A 22,950-nucleotide genomic window follows, 5' to 3' on the forward strand; every position below is an offset into this window, starting at 1 on the left:
GGCTAATTTTTTGTATTTTTAGTAGAGATGGGATTTCACCGTGTTAGCCAGGATGGTCTCGATTTCCTGACCTCGTGATCCACCTGCCTCTGATTTTTACTTTTTATAGTGAAACTTTCAAATAAACAGAAAAGTAAAAAGATTAGCATAATGAGCATACCAATACCCTTTACATCAGTCTAACAATTGTTAATATGTTGCCTTCTTCGTCTACTTGTTTTGGTTGTTGAACTAAAGTAAATTAAAGTTATAATGATATTTTACCCCAAAATATATCAGTTTGTATCCCCAAAAAATAAGGATTTTGTTCAGTGACTGTTGCTTATTTCCCAAAAGATAAATCAGGCACATCATAATAAGGAGGGGAAAAGTAATGTTTGTAAAATTCCTTGGACAAATCTCTATCTTGCAATTATGTGTATTTGCCTTTATGTATTGGAGAAATTCTGAGCATTAAACCAGTCTCAAATGAGACAGTAAACTTCTGATTGGATGTCACCATCTCCCATAATTTTCCCCAGAATGTGTGATGAAAGGGCTCCAGCCTGGGTGACAGGGAAGACTGTGTCAAAAAATAAATAAATAAAAATGAAAGGCTTGAAAATAAAAGAAAGTAAGCATTGAGATAGTGGTTTCAAGTCACTAAGAGTAAAAAAAGTAAAAGGGCCACTTTACTGTTTTCCTTATCTTCCAATCAAGACAGCGTCATATATTTTATTTTATTTTTTATTTTTTTCAGACAGAGTCTTGCTCTGTTGCTCAGGCTGGAGTGCAGTGGCATGATCTCGGCTCACTACAACCCCTGCCTCCCAGATTCAAGCGATTCTCCTGCCTCAGCCTCCCGACTAGCTGGGATTACAGGCACCTGCCACCACGTCCGGCTAATTTTTGTATTTTTAGTAGAGACAGGGTTTTGCCATGTTGGCCAGGCTGGTCTTGAACTTCTGACCTCAGGAGATCCACCTGCCTCAGCCTCCCAAAGTGCTGGGATTATAGGTATGAGCCACTAAACACAGCCAGCTTTATATATTTTAGAGAACCAAAACCAGGCATAGCCCCAAAGAGGGAATGATGCCTCGTTATTGCCAGGTCTTGAATAAGAGGTGGAGAAATGGGCACACATGTGAAGGAGAGTTAAGTACTTGAGCACAAAATTTTATCTACTTCCCTCAATTCCTCATTTTGCTTTGCATGGGAATTCTCTATCAGAGAAGTTGGAGAGCTTTAAAGATTTTGACTTTTCAGTTGAGATGATGCCAATTCTTTGTAATTTTGTTTTCCACTTTAGTTGTTTTTTCAAAATGATTTTTTTCTTTTTTTTTTTATTGTAGGCTTTGCACTTCTGGGAGGACATCCTTGTTTTCTTACCACACAAGATATTCATTTGGGTGTGAATGAAAGTCTCATGGACACGGCCCGGTTTGTAAATATTTTCTTCTCTCCAAAGCTGATTTCAGAATCTGATGGATAAATTTCAAAAATAAAACATAATTCTCTTTAAATAATGGTTTTCCCTCTAATTGTTCTGTTCTCCATTTTCCCTCTTTCCCTGATATTCTGAATGCCTCTCCCTCATCCTGTGGCCACTTTCCATCGGTTGAAATAATTTTTCTTGGCAATTTTTTGAAGAAGCTTCTGATCATAAAATTTCAAACTTATGGAAATTTTGAGTTCATCAAGTATGACTCTTAGATTTAACAGTTGAGGAGGAAATGAAGCTCCAGGGAAACTGACATTCAGTGACTCATAACTAGTTACTATCAGACTAGGTAATAATATTAATAACTACTAATAACATTTATTGAGCATTTATTGTGTGCTAGGTATTTTTCTGACTTGTTTAATCCTTATAACAACCCAAACAGATTGTCATAAAGAAGTGAAACAACTTAATTAGGCACAGACTAGCTGCTATAACACAAAATCTCAAATGTCAATGTGTTACCATAGTGCAGATGTTCCTGATTGGTAAAAGGGAAGAACAGGTTATTAATTTATGTGGGTTATTCAGGGACACTGGCTGAGAGTGATTGTACCATCTTCAACATGTGACCTTCAAGGTCAGTTTGGGTGTTAACATCCAGCCAGGACCAAGGAGAATAGAGCATGGAGAAGGCATACTTGTTTCAAAGCCACCTTAGCAGGGAAGCAGTACAAACAATTCCACTTATATTTCATTAGGAAGTACTAGTAGCTCACTCCCATCTAGATGAAGGGAGAGACGGGGAAAGGCTCTTCCCCACTATATTATAATGAAACTGAAGCATAGGCCTCCTGACTCCTCATGCAATGCTCATACCACTACATCATGTCTGGCTAAAAAATCCAGAGCAAATGTCTTTGTTAAAAGTTTTGCCCTCAAAAGAGAAGACTAATGATTCTTTTCCTGAAAATGATACGCCATGAAGTTATTTCTTGCAGATACCGTCTGCTTTTTATGGCAACCACCCTAGTATATACTAAAGAATTCACCTCATTTGACTTGCTGAAGAGATTTCAAATAACTCTTCTTTAAACCTTTTAGTTATGTTATTTCAGATGGGACAATGAAAGTATTAAGAAGTGTGATTAGCTTCTGGATTCTAGGGACAAAAGGAATCAAGGAACATAAATTTTTTCTTCCAAATAATCTGCCTCTGACTTGGATTATATTTGTCTGATAATTCTGCTTCCACAAAAGTGAAAATATACTTTATTCAAAAGCAAATATTACAAGCTGATCAAGGGATGAAGCCAGAGACATATCCAAGCAAAGTTTCAGTGGGGATCCTCTATATAGGACCAGGTGAAAGATGGTGAATGAGTCATGTGTAAAGCACTGGTTGGAAGAGGGTTCAGTGGGAGGAACAGCTGAGCATCCAAAAAAGGAGTTGAGCAGTGCAGGTTGGCAGTCAGAAAGAGGTCAGGATCCAGAAATCAGTGCAGTGGGCAGGATCCCAAGATCAAGAGACAAACAGCCAAGCATGGGCTGAAAATTGAGGATGGGTATAAACGTGCTCTTTTCTGGGCTTGCTCTCCACACAATTCTCACTGCAAGTCCTTAGTTAGAGGAGCTCTACATAGATGCTGAGCAAAACAGTCTGCTTACAGATTTTTTTTTTGTTACAAGTTCCAAAATGATTGGGACATTTTGAGTCCATATAATTATTATAGTTCCATTGCTACATGAATACATGGGTCCATGAAATGGAGTCCATATAATTCATTTTGACCATTTTGTCTTATCCAAAACACTGAAAATAATAGCTACTCCTTAAAGATTGTCTGCCGTGGACCTTTTGTGCTATTATCTCTAAATCTTTTTAAAAATCTTGCAAAGTAAGTATTATTGGCCTGGTTTTATAGATGAGGAAAGCATGGCTCAGAGAAGTTAATGGAACTTAGAAGCTGACTAAGTCAGGGTTTAAATCAAGCTGTCTTTATTTTCTAAGGCCGTGTTGTTTTGATTACCCCACAATGCTGCTTCTATTCAGCCCACGAGAGGGGCAGCGAAACAAGTTATAGAAAATATTGGGCTGGGCGTGGTGGCTCATGCCTATAATCCCAGCACTTTGGGAGGCCGAGGCGGGTGGATCACCTGAGTTTGGGAGTTTGAGACCAGCCTGACCAACATGGAGAAACCCCGTCTCTACTAAAAATACAAAAATTAGCCGGGAGTGGTGGCGCATGCCTGTAATCCCAGCTACTCAGGAGGCTGAGGCAGGAGAGTTGCTTAAACTCGGGAGGCGGAGGTTGCAGTGAGCCGAGATAGCGCCATTGCACTCCAGCCTGGGCAAGAAGAGCAAAACTCCATCTCAAAAGAAAAGAAAAGACAAAAAAAAAAAAAAGAAAAGAAAACATTGACAACATTGACTTGCACGTCAAGAGGTCCCCAGGACAACCCAGAGGTTTGATGATTCACTAGGAGGGCTCACAGGACTGAGCATATAGTCATACTCATAGTTATGATTTATTACAATGAAAGTATACCAAGCAGAATCAATGAAGGGAAAAGGCAGAAGCAGGAAAATGAAAGGAGTTTCTGCTTTGTGGAGAAAATGACAGATTAGGCACTGAACATATTGCATTAAAGTTTGAACCTCTGAGTGCAAATGTTCACAAGTCATTGGAGATAAAGACCTTGAGTGAAGTTGAGAGCTGAAGAAATATAAATATAAGCTCGGTGGTAAAAATTACCTCCATGGTCTCAATGTGGGAGAATTGCAGAAGGCTGTGCCATGAGAACAGGTGCAATTAAGGAGGGGGAGGAGGAAATCCTCAGGGCACAAAGAGAACAAGGATAGTACAATATCAGAAGAGGCTGGCATGGGAGATGGGGGATGTCAGAAAAAGGAGTAGAGTAGCTATTGTAGAAATCTGACTTTCTTTTGTGTACGTCATTACTGCTTAATCTGCCAAAATATCTGACAAACAAGATATGCTGGGACTCAGAAATTCAATAAAGCTAAATTGAAGAAGACAAGATAAATCTACCACCTTCCACAGATGCAATTGAATAGGAGATGCAAGGAAGCAAATCTTAATGACATCTACCTTGCTGATATGCACCTTGTAACCCTCAGCAATCGCTTCCTTTGCTTTTTGTAGAAGTTTAACATTTTAAGGTGCAAAGGGATTGGAGGATGATTAAATGACATTGCTGGCCCTTTCAAATCAAAAGAATCATGCATGCCTGACACTGATTGACGGTGTTGCTTCTTCATTGCTGGTCCAGCTGCTTTGGGGGCCTGGTCGAATAAAAAGTGCCTGCACATTGTTGAAAGAAGAGCCTGAGGGAGAATATAGTGAGTGTAGCAACCGAAAGAAAAAAAAAAGAAAGAAAGAAAACCGGGCCAGTCTCTTGAAAGCTGTTAAATGCAATTTCCATAGTGTCACTTATTTGTTCAAATGATTTAATTATTCATTTATTCAGAAATAGTTATTGAATGCCTCATTTTTCTTCCAGACATTGTTTTAGCACTGAGAATAAAATGCTGATCAAGGCTGGGTGCGGTGGCTCACGTCTGCAATCCTAGCACTTTGGGAAGCCGAGGGGCTGGGGGGGATGGGGGTGGGTCACCTGAGGTCAGGACCAGCCTGGCCAACATGGCGAAACCCCATCTCTACTAAAAATACAAAAATTAGCTGGGTGTGGTGGCGGGCACCTGTAATCCCAGCTACTCAGGAGGTTGAGGCAGGAGAATCACTTGAACCCTGGAGGTGGAGGTGGCAGTGAGCTGAGATTGTGCCACTGCACTCCAGCCTGGGCGACAGAGCGGGGCTCTGTCTCAAATAAATAAATAAAATAAAATGCTGATCAAGTCAAACAAGTTTCTTGTTAGAGTGGAAATTGCATTCTGGAGCGAGGAGGCTTTTGCTAAACAAATGAACAAAGCATGAATAGAAGAGCAGGTTGAAATAAGTGCTATGATGAAGCTAAAGCCGGGTTATTTGTTGGTGGGGTGGCGGCTGCCTTAGATTGGGTGGTCAGGGAAGGCCTCTCTGAGGATGTGAAAGTTAAGAGCTCAATAAAATGACAGAGCCAGGTACGCAATGCTGTAGGAAGAGTGTCACAGAAAGAACTGCTGATGCATAAGCCTAAGGCAGCAACAAGCTGGATGTGTTCAGGAACAGAAGGGGAGCCATTAATGTTCTAAAATCTTCAAACAAACACATTTTGAACCTGATTTTTTTTTAAAAAAGCACCTTACAGATTGGTCCTCAGTCTCACCCACCAAAGAAAGGAAAGATAAAATCAGAACAAGGAATAAAAATCCTAAATACACATTCAAAATCCAATGTATTGTACAGCAGATCTTTAGAACTTATTTATGGCCGGGTGTGTTGGCTCACACCTGTAATCCCAGCACTTTGAGAGGCCGAGGCAGACAGATCACCTGAGGTCAGGAGTTTGAGACCAGCCTGGCCAACATGGTGAAACCCCATCTCTACTAAAAATAAAATAAAAAAAATTCCGCACACCTGTAGTCCCAGCTACTAGGGAGGCTGAGGCAGGAGAATTGCTTGAGCCCAGGAGGCAGAGGTTGCAGTGAGCCCAGATCCTGCCACTGCACTCCAGCCTGGGCAACAGAGCAAGGCTCTGTTAAAAAAAAAAAAAAAAAAAAAGGCCGATGCAGTGGCTCATGCCTGTAATCCCAGCACCTTGGGAGGCCAAGGTGGGCGGATCGCGAGGTCAGGAGTTTGAGACCAGCCTGACCAACATGGTGAAATCCCGTCTCTACTAAAAATACAAAAATTAGCCAGGCGTGGTGGCGTGTGCCTGTAATCCCAGCTACTCAGGAGGCTGAGGCAGGAGAATCGCTTGAACCCAGGAGGTGGAGGTTGTAGTGAGCTGAGGTCACAGCACTGCACCCCAGCCTGGGTGACAGAGTGAGACTCCATCTCAAAAAAAAACAAAAAATATATATATATATATATGTAACTTATTCATTCATCTTCTATAACTGAAATAATTGTTGAACAGCAATGCTCATTGCCCCCCACCTCCAACCCCTGGCAACCACCATTCTACTTTCTCCTTTTATGTATTTGACCATTTTAATACTTCACATAGGTGGACTCATGCAATATTTGTCCTTCTGTGACTGACTTATCTCACTTAGCATAATGTTCTCCGTGTTCGTTCGTGATATTGCATATGCCGGGATTTCCTTCTTTGTAAGGCTGAATGATATTTCATTGTGAATATATACCACATTTTCTTTATCCATTCATCTGTTGATGAATATTTAGGTTGTTTCCACTTATTGGCTATTGTGAATAGTGCTGCAAGGAACACAATAATACAAATATCTCTTTGAGTTTCTGATTTCAATTACTTTGGCTAAATACCCAGAAGTGGGCTAAATCATATGATAATTCTATGTTCAATTTTTCGAGGAACTTCCCCACTGTTTTTCATAGTGGTGGCACCATTTTACATCACCACCAGTGGTGTGGAAGAATTCCAATTTTCCACATCCTTGTCAACACTTGTTATCTTTTGTCATTTTGATAGTAGTCATCCTAACAGGTGTGAAGTGATATTGCACCGTGGTTTTAATTTGCATTTCCCTAATTATTAGTAATATTGAGCACATTTTCATATACCTTTTAGCCACTCGTATGCCTTTTGTGCAGAAATATCTATTCAAATCTTTTGCTTATTTTTTTAATTTTGACTTTTATTTTTTGCTGTTAAATTGTAGGCATTCCTTATATTTTGGACATTAACCCCTTGTGAGACACAGGTGTGCAAATATTTTCTCCCATTCCATAGGTTGCCTTTTCACTCTGTTGATTGTTTCTTTTGCTATGCAGAAGCTTTTTAGATCTCATTTGAAGTATTATTACAATAAAAAAGTCTTACATTCAGAGTTAGTAAGATTTTAAAAATTAGATCATAATAAACAAGTATCCCAAAGAAGATCTGACAATTAAGGAGAGAAAAAACTGTATTGTTCTTTTCTTCCTTGTTACAATAATAAAACCTATTCACTATACAGAATATTGTGGCTGAAATCTCGTTAGCTTGGTCTGAGTTGCATTTTGTATAATCTAGAGGTGACTGAAGGGGAGCACTGAGGTGGAGCTGTCCACTGATATTTTGGAGGAGCTGATATGTTGGAGTCTTTAACACCACACTCAGGTTTGATCATTTATTAGAAGGACTCACAGGGATCAGCATACAGTGATACTCATGGCTAAGATTTATCACAACAAAAGAAACAAAGCAAAATCAGCCAAGAAAAAAGGTGCATGAGGTAAAGTCTAGGGGAGACTAGGCACAAGCTTCCACAAGTCCCCTCCCAGTAGTGTCACACAGGATGTGCTTAATTTCCCCAGCAAACCAGTTCCCAAGGCTTTTACTGGGGACTGGTTACAAAAGTGCCCTCTGCCTAGTGTGATCCCAAATTCCAGACACCCAGAAGGAAAGCAGGTGTTCAGCATAAAACATAGTGCATATCCAAACAGTTTGGGCACAGTGGACCACCCTTCTCATTTCTGGGAATGGTGGGAACCCTCCTAAAGTCCAAGTTCCTAGATGCTAGCCAAGGGTCAGCCTTGTAAGCAGCCCTTTGAAGGACAGCCACCTCAAGGCGCTATGTTAGCTTTTTTCTGCATAATCAGGCTCTCATCTCTCTTCTGAATTTTGCTCAATTTCTTTTACCTAGATGTACTGTAACTGGTAAGGGAGTGTATGTTATATCCATGGGAAGACAGCCTTAAGATTTGAGTTGTTTTCTTGCTTCAGCATGGATCCCTGGAGGCCTAGGTTCCCCTGGATAGAATCAGTCCTATTGCTCCCTTTATTGAAGAGTCTCTCTTAGGAGCTCCTTCTCACCCCCTAACATATCAGAAAACACAAAACATACACATAGATATTCAGTTAAGTTTACTTCAGATGTGAGGGTATTTTCAGATTTTGTCATTTACCAGGTGCTCTACTGGGGTTATGAACTGGATATTCTTTTTTTTTTTTTTTCCTTGTTCTGGGCTTGTCCTTTTAGATGTGACACCAGAAGTGACACCTTCGCATGACTCAGATCACTGATTTTTTAGAAGATTTAAATCATATGGAATTTAGCAACAGCAAGTGGGGCATTATCACTCCAGTTTCAAGGCTTTCTGTTTCTTCTGTAATGACAGCTTTTCATGCCTAATGCTCAGCGTACTACTGAAAAGTGCATAATAGCTTCCCAGTCATTTGTCTTCTAATATAGTACTTAGTAATGCAGCTTCAGGAACCACGTGTATGAAAGGCTCCATATAAAACCAAATAATGTAACACTGTTCTACTCTAATTTCTTTCCCTATAGATGTAATTTACTTATGGTAGTGATTGCTAAAATGTGTTCAGCTAATTTGTAAAACCAGTAGAAAAGAAAATGAATGTAGACCACTATATTAGTTTCCTATGGCCACCAGAACAAATTACCACAAACATGGTGGCTTAGAACAACAGAAATTTATTTTCCCACAGTTCTGGAGGCTAGAAGTCCAAAATCAATGTTTCAACAGGACCACAATTCCCTTTCCAGTGGCTTTCAGTCATCCTTGGCATTCCTTGGCATCACCCCAAACTCTGCCTCCATCTTTGCCTGGGCTTCTCTGTGTATGTTCTCCTCTTCTTATAAGAATATCTGTCATTGAATTTAGGACCTACCCTACTCCATATGACTTCATCTTAACTAATTACATCTGCAAATATCCTACTTCTGAAAAAGCTCACACTTTGAGTTTCTAGGTAGACATGAATTTTGGGGAAATGCCATTCAACCCACTATAACCACATATCCACATGTCCCTATGACACCATAAAAGGGGTTTCCAATCATTGCTATTCTCAAATAATGAAAGTTATAGAGGGATTTGTGGATGAGGCCCAATCCTCAAGAGGAGTGAACCATTGTCATATTAAAAGGAATATTTCTAAAAAAAAAAAAGCTGGAATACTGTTATTCAGGTATTTATACCAATTATGTCCAGACTAAAAATGTTAAATGTTTTACGATTTTTGGTAAAATGTTTTAAAATATTGGTACCTAATTGGAAATATATATCTCATGAGGTAGTAATAAATTGGTACCTAATGGGAAATATGATACTTCCATGAATCTTTACAGAGAACACCAAGAACCCAGCAGGTATGAAAATTCTATATTATTGGGAAAAATGATGACAAAAGACAGTCTCTCACACCATGAACAATGGTATATTCTCTTAGAGGCAGTGTACCAGAGCGTTAAGGACAGGGGCTTCAAAGCAGAGTCACAGTTTGGTTCAATTCAGAGCTCTACCACATGCTAGCCCTTATGGTTTGGGCCAGATGCTTCTGAGTCTCAGTTTCCTCAGTTGCAAAATGGAGATACTTATACTTATCTTAATGCATTATATGAGGGTAAATGAGATCGTGCTTGTAAAGGACACGCGCACAGAAGAAATTCAAGTAATGTTGGTTGAATCAAGTTATGATCTAACCCAATCTCAAGACAAGCACTGACTCAATTTTGGCTATCTCTGTGGTTTTCCTAAACAGGTTACACTGACCCACTGAACTTCCATTAGCATATTTTGAAGAAGTTATTCTAAATGCCATTATACCCCATTCATTTTTCTCTAAGGTCTTCAAACTTGGGATCTAACATTTAAATCAAAACAACCTGGCCATTATAGATCCTTCATTAATAAATTGAATATGGCAATTTTATTCAACATCTCTGGCTTCTTCCAACACCAGCCCATTTGACAAGAACCCATCTAGGTTTGCTGAGAGTATTATCTATCTTATTTCCTCATCATTCTTATGTTGATATAACTAAAATCATCTGGGTAGAGATGCCAGAGGGCTAGAATATTCTGTTTCCCAGAGGGAGATTCAGAGAGTTTATCTCATAATCAATTTACATTGGGGATAGAGATTAAGTCTGCTTAAGTCTCCTTTTGGGACTTGGCTGAATTTGACAAAAAATAAAATCAGAAACATCCATTTTTAAGTGATTACAGGGTTCTCAAGGATGTAATATGCACAACCAAAACATCCTTCCTCTATCTCCCAGTCAGCTGTTCAACTGGTAAGGGTTGTCAGTGAAAGAAACTGGAGTTTAGAGGGCATGCAGTCTGATTCAAACAAGGCAGGATGGAGACAAAAGAGAAAATGGATAACAGGACCCTATGAGAATACAACCTCTGTTTGCCTTTGGCTTTTGAGAAACTTGCACCATGTTCCAATACTTTAGGAACAACTGAACTCCTTTTAAGAGCACCAGGATTGCTGTATGATTGTCCATCTCATCAACATCCATGTTTGCTCATCAACATCCATGTTTGATCTGGCCCAGCACACTACTTGTTTTTTATTTTTTAGTGTTTGTTCACCCAACCACACTAACTCTGCACCAGGTTTTCCTGGGGTCATGAGAGGCTTTGTTTATTGTCTTTTTTTGTTTCATTTTGCTTTGTTTTGTTTCAGCCTTCAGGGTGTTTTCATTAATTCCTAAATAAGTTTCAATCTTATACCAAAAGAAAAAACACCAAGCAACAACAGAAACTAAGGGTTGGAAAGGATTTATTTATAGCAACCATCCTTTTCATGGAGAGAGTGACCATCACTCTCTCAAAATGGTCATTGAGCCCTGCATAAATCATCCCATCATTCTCAGCAAACTATTGCAAGGACAAAAAACCAAACACCGCATGTTCTCATTCATAGGTGGGAATTGAACAATGAGAACACATGGACACAGGAAGGGGAACATCACACACCGGAGCCTGTTGTGGGGTGGGGGAAGGGGGGAGGGATAGTATTAGGAGATATACCTAATGTTAAATGATGAGTTGATGGGTGCAGCACACCAACATGGCACATGTATACATATGTAACTAACCTGCACGTTGTGCACATGTACCCTAAAACTTAAACTATAAAAAAAAGTACCCAGTACTAAGGCACTCTTTATATACTCAGCTATTTTGTCTGATATCTATGTAGTCTGACTGTTCTCATCAAAAGTTTATACAATCTGACTGAGAATTATCTTTGAAATTGAGTTAGAATTGGTCTTGCTATGATTCTTCTCATTGTTCTCCCATTTTATTAGTATCTTTATAAACTCATTGGATGCTAATACATTTGAAGGTTTCAATTTATTATAATTATTATTCTTATTAATTATCAAATTGTCCCATATTTGGTCAATGTCATCTTTGTTCAAGTTGGGTCATTTTGACCTAACTCCATCAGTCTTCGATAACTCTCTTGCTTTGTGGTGTGACAAGATGTTCCAGGCTCATCTTGTACATTTCTTTATTAAGACCAAGAATTAGCCATTGCTCTAAGAAGACTTGGGGCATTTTCAATTACTTTCAAAGTCACACTTGGGAGAAATTTCCTTTCTTGAATGATATTTTGTCTGATTATTAAAATAATATTCCTTTTGATAGAATATACTAAAGAAGATTTTAAAAATAGAGCCACTGATACCACCATCATCCAGAAATAATGGATGTTAACATTTTATCTCTGGAACCATCTTTCCACTTAAAGTTTCATGCCGTGCCTTTCCTTTTTCTAAACAGTAGGAAAAGAGATGATGAATGAAACTAGACATTTTAAATATTTAGACAAAATAGGTTGAACACATGTTTTAACTTGTTAATCATTTTTGAAAAATCCTAATATTGGCCATTAAACTTCCAGGGCAAGCTGGTATATGTGGGAAACTTTAAATTTGAGTAATTTGGATTTTGCAAAAGTCTTTTTGCTACCATTGTTGGCTAATGCCAAAGTTTGTCTGCAGAGCTGTAAGAATGCACTGGAAGGCAAACAGTACTGTATATATTAATAGAAATGAAAAGAGGGCAAAATGAAAAGTCATTACAGAACCAGAGAGTATTTTTTTAACTTATCAACTTTTCATGTATAGCATATATAATAAAGCTCTTACAATGTTTAAAGCTGGGGTTTTAGATTGATGGAGAGCTCTATAAATCCCAGATTACTATTAATGTGCTTGTAGTCCAGCTCTAGTTACAGGGTTGTCATTGTTTCCAGTGAAAAGGTTTGTTTTTATTTTTTAAAGATCTTTAGTAGCCTGGAAGAATTAAAATGGTGATTTCTAGCAATTTTAAGCATGAAGTAGATACCAATGTCATTCACAAAATAATATGAACTAATTGTCTAGTTAAGTGTCTTTAATATCTTTGTTCCCCTAAGTGAGTCCAATGTGAAAGCAACCTAGGAGCTGCTCCCTCTCAACCCCCATATCATTGGATTCCACCTTACTTGAAGCTCCTGTGGCTGAAAGAGGACTAAAGTGGCATTTTCTGCCAGGCTTTGTCACGCTCCCTTTTGCCCACAGGTGCTTTAATGTCCAAGGGGCTTTTTGTGCCTACAGGGATATTCCGCACTCTTTGTCCTTTGTTTACAGTCCAATTTCATAACCTTATGAATTTGTCAAACATTTAGCATTTTTTAAACCTAAAATAATAAACGTTCCTCAAAGCACAGCTACCAAGTCAACGGTGTAAATAGCCCTTGGGAGCTTTTCAGAAATGCAAATTCTCAGGCCTCAACCCAGACCTCCTGAATCAGAAGCAGCTGGCTGTGTTTTACCAAGTCCTCCTGGTAATTCTGATGCATATTCAAATTTTCATTGCTTTAAATATTCACACACTACTTATACAACCAATAAATCAAATGTATATTCAGTGAACAAAACAAATCTACTCAACCATTTACACATTGATTGAAAACTTAATGAAATGCTTTTAAACATTTAACTTAATCACAAGCCTAACGTTTCAGATTTCCCTGCATTAAACATCTTACAAAGGAAAAAATACACGTAAAATACCACATTGATTACAGAGCCGATTATTATTTTTACAACAAAACTGGGCACAAAGCTATTAATATCATAGATTTAATTTTGTTTTTTTATTCTTAAATCTCCTTTTATTTTTACTTTTGTATGGTCCTGGAATTTAAACTTCTGTACATTGCTGGATTGTCGGGAATTCTACAAGAGACTCTTTATACTTTCTCAGGGTTTATGTAATTTTTCCAGACTGGAAAGAACAAACATATCACCTCGGGAAGTCAGGGATACAGGTTAAGTGGATTACTGGCCACTTAGTTTTGGTTGGTTAGTGGGAACTGGTTGCTAAATTCAAGGTGACTTAAACTCGAGCTGCTGGCCACTAGACAATATTTTTTTATCACATAGTTTTTGGTTTTTGTCATGGAATCTATATTGTTTTCTCATTGCTGCTTTAACAAATTACCACATACTTAGTGGCTTAAAACAATACAAATATATTATCTTACAGTTCTGGAGGGCAGAAGTCTAACATGAGTGTACAGGGCTGTGTTCCTTCTGGAGGCTCCAGAGGAGAATCCAATTCCTTGTCCATTCCAGCTTTCAAGGGCTGCCTGTATCCTTGGGCTTGAGGCCCCCTTTCTCCATCTTCAAACCCAGTGTCTTCATAGCTTCTCCTCTCATTTCTAACCTCCTGCCTCTCTCTTATTCTCTAGTGTTATATTGGGCCCACCCAGGGTAATCTCCCCATCTCAAGATCATTAACTTATGAATATGAATCTTCAAAATTCCTTTTGTCAAGTAAAGCAATATATTCATTGGTTCTGTGGGTTAGGACATGGACATCTTTGGGGACCATTATTTTGTCTACCACATGACACTTTTTGTCAATGTAGTTCCCATTTTTACTGTGCATACACATATACACAATGTATTTTTTAATTAGGCTTTACAATGTATAATTTTATTGCCTGGTTTACAACTAAATATATTGTGAACATTTTCTTTTCTTTTATAACAGTTAAAATAATTGCATAGTTTGGAGAAAACATAATTTACTAAGCAATCTTGTTGGGGAAATTTAGGTATAATTTTTTTCCAAGGAGATTTCATTCTTTTACAATGCTGTTAGAAAAAAGGAGAGTCTGTCTTATATAACTTTCTGTAGATGATGGAAACTTGCCCTTCAATTTAGCCTTTTAACTTGCTTCTCTACATCCACCTAATCATCAGTCAAGTAATTCATTTTCTTTTTTCCTGTCCATCTCTCCCATTTGCTTCCTCTTTTTTACCCCATCTCCCTGGCACACATGCAGACAGATTTCTATTACTACCCCAGCGCTTTCTGATCCTTCCCTCCATCGCCTCCCTTTAAAGAGGCTTTCTTTCATTTTAAAGAGACCATTTTAATTGATTTTGATCAACTCTACTCAAAACTTTATCCTCAGTTTCGCATTAGGATTAGCCTTTAATAATCTGAAGATATAATTCAATTGTTTAAAAGACCATGTTAATAAGACCTTGGTAGAGTTACATGTATCAAGAAACATAGGACTTGGGCACAATGTACATACGGCTGACTTTCTTTTGAAAAAGGAAAGTAATTTCTGAGGGGAGGGCAGGGCAGAGGTAAGAAGTAATTGGTACGTGAAAGAAGTGAGGAAGTGTTAGGGACCATTATGGAAATGTATTTTTTTTTGTTTTTTGAGACAAAATCTCACTCTGTCACCCAGGCTAGAGTGCAGTGGCATGGTCTTGGCTCACTGCAATCTCCACTTCCCTGGTTCAAGTGATTCTCCTGCCTCGGCCTCCTGAGTAGCTGAGACTACAGTCGCATGCCACCACAACCGGCTAATTTTTGTATTTTTAGTAGAGACGGGGTTTCACTATGTTGGCCAGGCTGGTCTCGAACTCCTGACCTTGTGATCTGCCTGCTTCAGACTCCCAAAATTGTATTCATTATTTTAAGGCAACTAACAAATGATCTTCTTTCAGTTAGGACATTGGAGCAGCAGACTTTACTGGTCATGAAATTTGCATGATATCTAAAGTTGTTATTTCTGGAAATAGGTAAATGTCAGTTCATAGTAACTTTGTATGGAAAGGCACGTGCCAGCTAGCATAAAAGTGGTACATGCAGATGGTAGTATTCCAGAGTCCTGGGAGCCATGAGGTGCTCAAACATCACAAGGCCATCACAACCAGGTAGAAATGCCTCAGGAAAGCAGAGGGGTTGGCCATGCCAGCATTTACACATAGAACGCTTCTTGGGCAGCCAGATGTCATGGTGCACAGACCCACAGCTCTCTCTGCACACAACATGCTCACAGTTCCATCCATAGGAGGAAGGGAAGACACAAAAGCACCCCAGCGTGCAGGTTCCCCCATTTAGACAGCAGGTTCTGTTTCGTTCCTTACTGTCCTGTGTCCCCATGGATGGCACAAACTCTGAAATAAGGACGAATTGCAGGCTCCTCCTGGGGCTGAGTGCTGTCCCCTCTGAAAGCCAAGTCTTCCTGAGATAGACATGCAAGTTATGGTGGCCCAACCCAACCTGGCCAACTAATTCCAGTTCAAATGCTTTTGAAATGGCCATGATCAAAATTACACTCTGTCATTGTCCCCTGAACGTTTAGGCAGGCCAGAGGATGAGAGAGAGCAGCCGTATTTTTATCTTTTAAATTGATTCTGGTTTTTTTTTTTTTTTGAGATGGAGTTTTGCTCTTGTTGCCCAAGCTGGAGTGCAATGCAGCCTCTGCCTCCCGGATTCAAGTGATTCTCCTGCCTCAGCCTCCCAAGTAGCTGGGATTATAGGCACATGCCACCACGCCCGGCTAATTTTTTTTTTTTTTTTGTATTTTTAGTAGAAACGGGGTTTCACCATGTTAGCCAAGCTGGTCTCGAACTCCTGACCTCAGGTGATCCGCCTGCCTCGGCTTCCCAAAGTGCTGGGATTACAGGCATGAGTCACTGCGCCCTGCCATGGATTCTGATTTTTAAAGAAATTTAGAAGATTTAAGTTTTGTTTGTTTTTAATCTCTGGCAGCACATGACTCATTGCAATATTTAATAATATATTAACCTGGCCTGGTTTCAATATTTAAAAACATTCATCTTTCTTATTGGCATTGTGTTGTAATTAATTAGTTAAATCATCAAAAGGTTTCATTTCCAGAGAAACAGAAAAGTGAATCTTAAAATTTAGACTTCTTAGCCAAGTGCGGTGGCTCACGCCTGTAATCCCAGCACTTTGAGAGTCTGAGACGGGTGATCACCTGAGGTCAGGAGTTTGAAACCAGCCAGGCCAACATGGTGAAACCTCGTCTTTACTAATAACACAAAAATTAGCCGGGCGTAGTGGCGCATGCCTCTAATCCAAGCTACTCGGTAGACTGAGGCCGGATAATTGCTTGAACCTGGGAGGGAGAGGTTGCAGTGAGCCGAGATCATGCCACTGCACTCCAGCCTGGGCGACAGAGCGAGACTCCGTCTGAAAAAAAAAAAATTAGACTTCTTTTTATGGACATTTAACTAAGTTAGTATTTTGGAGTAAATGGTTATTATCGTTTTCCTCATTGGAAACTGCATATGCGACTGGTGCTAGCCAACCGCTGGACTCCTTTTCTAGTTCACTTATATATAAGACCACAAATGCTGCTGAGGCCTGTTTATTCATGGTACAGTTTCTACTATTTCTAGGACTGTTTGGCTTACAAATTATGTTAGTAATTTGTGGCTTATGCAGATAAAAACAATACATATCTATACTATATGAAGAGAAATATACTTAACAAAACCCCACAAATATCTATCTATAGTTATAGTTATATATAAACACTTTCCTACTTATGTAAGTAAATAAATTTACATGTACATAATATTCACTCTTCTTTGATATTACTATTATAATTTTGTACATTTTATTTACATTAACTTTTTTCTTATGTGCATCATGTCCCTTCAGAAGCATAATTTATTTCATTTCATGATTTTTATTACTACAAATGATCACAACTTGAAAAATGGGAGCTCCTTTAAGCTGACTGTTTTTCTTTCAGCAGTGCCTCTGCCATTTAAAAAACAAATCACTCTTGTTTCCTGGCAAGAACAAAATGTTACAGACCTATTCTGATTTTATTCTGCCCAATAACATGAAATTGACTATCCTCTAATAGTTTCTGGTTCTTTTTTAAAAAATAGAACAATATTAGAGACAAAAATCTGGTCACTAGGGATGTTTACAAGTGTCAAGTGGGGAAAGACTACAGCTACTGCTGCTGCCTTGGGACTTCTCTTGGTAGCGACTGAGCTTAAAGAAAATACGTCTTTTATAAGTGTGTAAAATCTTGTTCTTTCCAGTATAGCTTATCATATCGTTATCCCTTACTTTTCTTATTGTATGAGATTTCAGCAATTACTAAGAGTTTCTTCCTCTACATTGATCCACTGTGTCACCCAGCGGCACAGTAGCCCACTTTCCTCCCACCTCCTCTCTCACTCCGTTTTCTAGGACAATGGTTCTCAGCCTAGTCTTCATATTGGATTAGCTTGGGGAGCTTTAAAAATGTTGATATGGGTCTCACTATCATAGCTTCTGATTTAACCTTCCAAAAAGCAGAATATGGCATCAGGATTTTGTAAAAGCTCCGTAGGTGATACTAATGTGCAGCCAAAGTAAAGAACCTCTGTTCTAGAAAAGTGTTGCAACCTGAGTAAAGCCAACCAGGCATACTCCCATGAAATTACACCACAGAGGTTCCAGGGATACCAGCTTGACATTATAAACAGAAAAATTAAATGCATGCTTATCTTTTGACTGCTTTGCTTCAGGAGTTTTGGGGATGGGGACTTGTTAAAGAGAGAAAAACACACCTGCCTTTTTTTCAATCTTCTTGAAAGACTCATGTGTACAGGTCGTTGACTTCTCCAATTGCTCTGCTAGCATTTCTGTCTTTCAGTCTCATCTTCCTCACTCCTTCCTAACCTTGCTCTAATTACTTCAAGGTTTTAAAAGGCCTTGATTTCTTCATCTTTGAGGTTAAGATAATGTCTGCATGTGACACACACTAAATCTAGCAAAATTCAACAACATACTGTAAAGTTTGAGAAAACCATAACAGGTTGGCAGCCGAAGGTCCTAGCTGCCTAAAATGATTTGAGAGGCTATAATAGAAGTCAAATCTGCTTTTCTGGCTATGAGATTCCAGAAGGTCAACTGCAGTGTTAATCCAGACTTTTTTTATTTGTCTGTACACACTTTAGGGAGTGCTACATGTTTAAAGAAGTCTGAAGTATGACCTCTAGGATTAAACACCCCTCTGCCCCCACCCTCTCCTTCTCTCTCTCTCTTTCTTGGGGTTTTAGACATCATAAAATTAACCAATTCATCTGATATAGGGAAGTGATAGTTGATTATAATTATATACCTTATTGACATATCTACTTCCACTTAAGTTACTTTTCCATGATGGAAGCCTGCATTCTTATAGTATGAAAAACAGAATGTCTGTTTTAGTAAGAGGACAAAGGCCTAGGACCTACTCTATTTCTCTGTAATCTATTAGTATTAGTTCTTCACTTAGTTCCGATACACACCCAAGTCTGGGAACCATTGTCTTAGGGCATCAAATAAGTAAGGGTAGTTGCTTCTCTAACGAGAAGGGCCTTAACAGAAGGTGGTGAACTATTCTTTGCTCAGAGGAGTTTAGCTGCCTTTTTCCCTCAATTCCCTCCCTGCCAAGGATATTATAGACAGAGTCTTCTGTTTTTGTGGGCTGCCATCTCAGAAGCATTGTCTACTCTTGATATATTGCCTGGTTAGGATTTTAAGAAAATAATAGATGATGCTTTCAAAAATATGGCGGTCTCAATTCCCTCTTTCTTAGGAGTCTCAAACTTTAATATGCAAATGAATCACCTGGAAACCTTGTTAAAATGCAGATTCTGCTTCAGTAAATCTGGGTGGGGCCTGAAATTCTGAAGATCTAATATGCTCTCAGATGATGCTGATGTTGCTACTCTGAGGAGCAAGATGCTAGCTTTGGTTCTCAACTTTGGCAGCACGTTACAATATAGTAAGAATATTTTTTAAAATAATGATCCCTAGGTCCCACTCCTAGAGATTTTGATTTTTCTGATTTAATTGACAGAGAATATGGCCTGGGCATCAAGAGTTTAAAAAACTCTCCAAGTTGCCGGGTGCGGTGGCTCACGCCTGTAATCCCAGCACTTTGGGGGGCCGAGGTGGGCGGATCACCTGAGGTAAGGAGTTTGAGACCAGCCTGGCCAACATGACAAAACCCTGTCTCTACTAAAAATACAAAAATTAGCTGGGTGTGGTGGCGAGCCTGTAATCCTAGCTACTTGGGAGGCTAAGGTGGGAGAATTGATTGTACCTGGGAGGAGGGGGTTGCAGTGAGTTGAGATCACGCCACTGCCCTCCAGCCCGGGAGACAGAGCAAGACTCCATCTCAAAAACAAACAAACAAACATTCTCCAAGTGACTTTCATGTGCAGCAAAAATTTAAAACCCCTTGTCTTAGTCCACCATCAAAAGTTAACCAATATCACATTTTTTTAAAATGGCTCTTTGATTCACTTCTCATGCTATAAAATATAGCGCGCTTAGGTAGTTCAAAGCAGTGGTTTACAAATCTCTATCCCCACTGACCCTGGTGTGGAGAAGCTTCCATCAGAAGTGGTAGAATAAGAAAAATAAGAATAAGAATTATATAGTGAATTTCATAAAGCTCAAATAATTCATTTCAAGGATTATTCTTTGAAAAGACAAACAGAGAGCCAAATCATGAGTGAACTCCCATTCACAATTGCTTCAAAGAGAATAAAATACCTAGGAATCCAACTTACAAGGGATGTGAAGGACCTCTTCAAGGAGAACTACAAACCACTGCTCAAGGAAATAAAAGAGGATACAAACAAATGGAAGAACATTCCATGCTCATGGGTAGGAAGAATCAATATCGTGAAAATGGCCATACTGCCCAAGGTAATTTACAGATTCAATGCCATCCCCATCAAGCTACCAATGCCTTTCTTCACAGAATTGGAAAAAACTACTTTAAAGTTCATATGGAACCAAAAAAGAGCCTGCATCACCAAGTCAATCCTAAGCCAAAAGAACAAAGCTGGAGGCATCACACTACCTGACTTCAAACTATACTACAAGGCTACAGTAACCAAAACAGCATGGTACTGGTACCAAAACAGAGATATAGATCAATGGAACAGAACAGAGCCCTCAGAAATAACGCCGCATATCTACAACTATCTGATCTTTGACAAACCTGAGAAAAACAAGCAATGGGGAAAAGATTCCCTATTTAATAAATGGTGCTGGGAAAATTGGCTAGCCATATGTAGAAAGCTGAAACTGGATCCCTTCCTTACACCTTATACAAAAATCAATTCAAGATGGATTAAAGACTTAAACGTTAGACCTAAAACCATAAAAACTCTAGAAGAAAACCTAGGCATTACCATTCAGGACATAGGCATGGGCAAGGACTTCATGTCTAAAACACCAAAAGCAATGGCAACAAAAGATAAAATTGACAAATGGGATCTAATTAAACTAAAGAGCTTCTGCACAGCAAAAGAAACTACCATCAGAGTGAACAGGCAACCTACAGAATGGGAGAAAATTTTCACAACCTACTCATCTGACAAAGGGCTAATATCCAGAATCTACAATGAACTCAAACAAATTTACAAGAAAAAAACAAACAACCCCATCAAAAAGTGGGCAAAGGACATGAACAGACACTTCTCAAAAGAAGACATTTATGCAGCCAAAAAACACATGAAAAAATGCTCATCATCACTGGCCATCAGAGAAATGCAAATCAAAACCACAATAAGATACCATCTCACACCAGTTAGAATGGCAATCATTCAAAAGTCAGGAAACAACAGGTGCCGGAGAGGATGTGGAGAAATAGGAACACTTTTACACTGTTGGTGGGACTGTAAACTAGTTCAACCATTGTGGAAGTCAGTGTGGCGATTCCTCAGGGATCTAGAACTAGAAATACCATTTGACCCAGCCATCCCATTACTGGGTATATACCCAAAGGACTATAAATCATGCTGCTATAAAGACACATGCACACGTATGTTTATTGCGGCATTATTCACAATAGCAAAGACTTGGAACCAACCCAAATGTCCAACAATGATAGACTGGATTAAGAAAATGTGGCACATATACACCATGGAATACTATGCAGCCATAAAAAATGATGAGTTCATGTCCTTTGTAGGGACATGGATGAAATTGGAAATCATCATTCTCAGTAAACTATCGCAAGAACAAAAAACCAAACACCGCATGTTCTCACTCGTAGGTGGGAATTGAACAACGAGATCACATGGACACAGGAAGGGGAACATCACACTCTGGGGACTGTTGTGGGGTGGAGGGAGGGGGGAGGGATAGCTTTGGGAGATATACCTATTGCTAGATGACAAGTTAGTGGGTGCAGCGCACCAGCATGGCACATGTATGCATATGTAACTAACCTGCACAATGTGCTCATGTACCCTAAAACTTAAAGTATAATAATAAAAGAAAAAAAAGAAAAGAAATTATAAAAAAAGAAAGAAATTGTCTTTCACACCTTTTTGATGTTGAAATATCCTTTTTAAATTAAATTAAGGTAGTAACATTATACCTGTTTATTTGCTTTTCTCATGCTCTTAATTTGGTAAATAAAGAGTTGCAAATCTTATGTTGATCTCCACATATTTTTGGAAATCTTGCTGGTTCATGAAATTTGAAAATCTGGGAGCCATGGGCATGATAAATCCATTAAAAATTAGAAAAAATCTGATCCTTAAGTCTAGAAAAATATTGTTATAGGAATATAGTTTTTAATCTTTGATTCTCTAATCCCTGGGGCCAAGCAGTCCTTGAATTTTGTAAGCACCAGAGTTTATTGCTTTCTGTGTCAGTTCAGGTCCACTAAGCAGATTTCAAGAAGGAATTAGACTTGCAAGAGATTTATTGAGGGAAATACCAAGAAACATAAAGAGAGAGGCAGCAGGAGTGGGCAAGAGGGCCTTCAGACAGGGAGGCAGGTCTGACCCCTGGGGGAAAGAAGGACGCGTGGGTAGGGAGAGCCTCAGCCAGTAGCGCGGCTCTGAGAAAGTCTCAGCCAGGCTGGTGGGGAGCCCCAGAGCACAGACTGTCCATCAGAGAGGTCCCTGTCAGGCAGGAATGGCCCAGCGCTATTCTCCCCACTGTGTTCTGTCATCAGGTTGGAACAGCCTGGGGAGGGTGGCCTTGGCAGGAATGCTGCAGGGCATCCGAAGGTGTAGCAGCTAGAGTGTCAGCCAATGGCTCTCCTCACAGCAAGTTCTCTTCTGTAGGGTGATCTGTGTGTGCACTTCCATGGCTGCCACACTGGGACTTGCAATTCCACAGTGAAAATGTATCTTTTTTCTGTTGGATGATGTGAAAGAAAATTAGCCATATGGCAGGTCATTAATGTTTCTCTGTATATCTTGCTTTTGGTCTTGTCCCTTTTAACCAATGGCCATTTATTAATTATAACTCATCATTATGTCTGCTGGGCCCACAATTATCTCCATAAAAAATGTAAAATCGCTGGTCACTGGATAAGTCGTGGGAGGT

At 39.2% G+C, this 22,950-nt stretch overlaps 1 protein-coding gene and 1 pseudogene across 1 annotated transcript in view; one reads left to right on the forward strand and one right to left on the reverse strand.

Moving 5' to 3' along the window:
• Positions 1-22,950, forward strand: part of OTC (ornithine transcarbamylase) — a 71,784-nt gene that overhangs the window by 27,258 nt on the left and 21,576 nt on the right. The window contains exon 4 of the mRNA XM_016943905.4: positions 1,332-1,419. Coding sequence (XP_016799394.1) covers positions 1,332-1,419 — 88 coding nt within the window. The remainder of the gene's footprint in view (positions 1-1,331; positions 1,420-22,950) is intronic.
• Positions 15,353-15,903, reverse strand: LOC107972749 (protein Cripto-like; annotated as a pseudogene).

This window comes from Pan troglodytes, chromosome X (assembly GCF_028858775.2).
Source record: "Pan troglodytes isolate AG18354 chromosome X, NHGRI_mPanTro3-v2.0_pri, whole genome shotgun sequence".
Lineage (NCBI taxonomy): Eukaryota > Metazoa > Chordata > Mammalia > Primates > Hominidae > Pan > Pan troglodytes.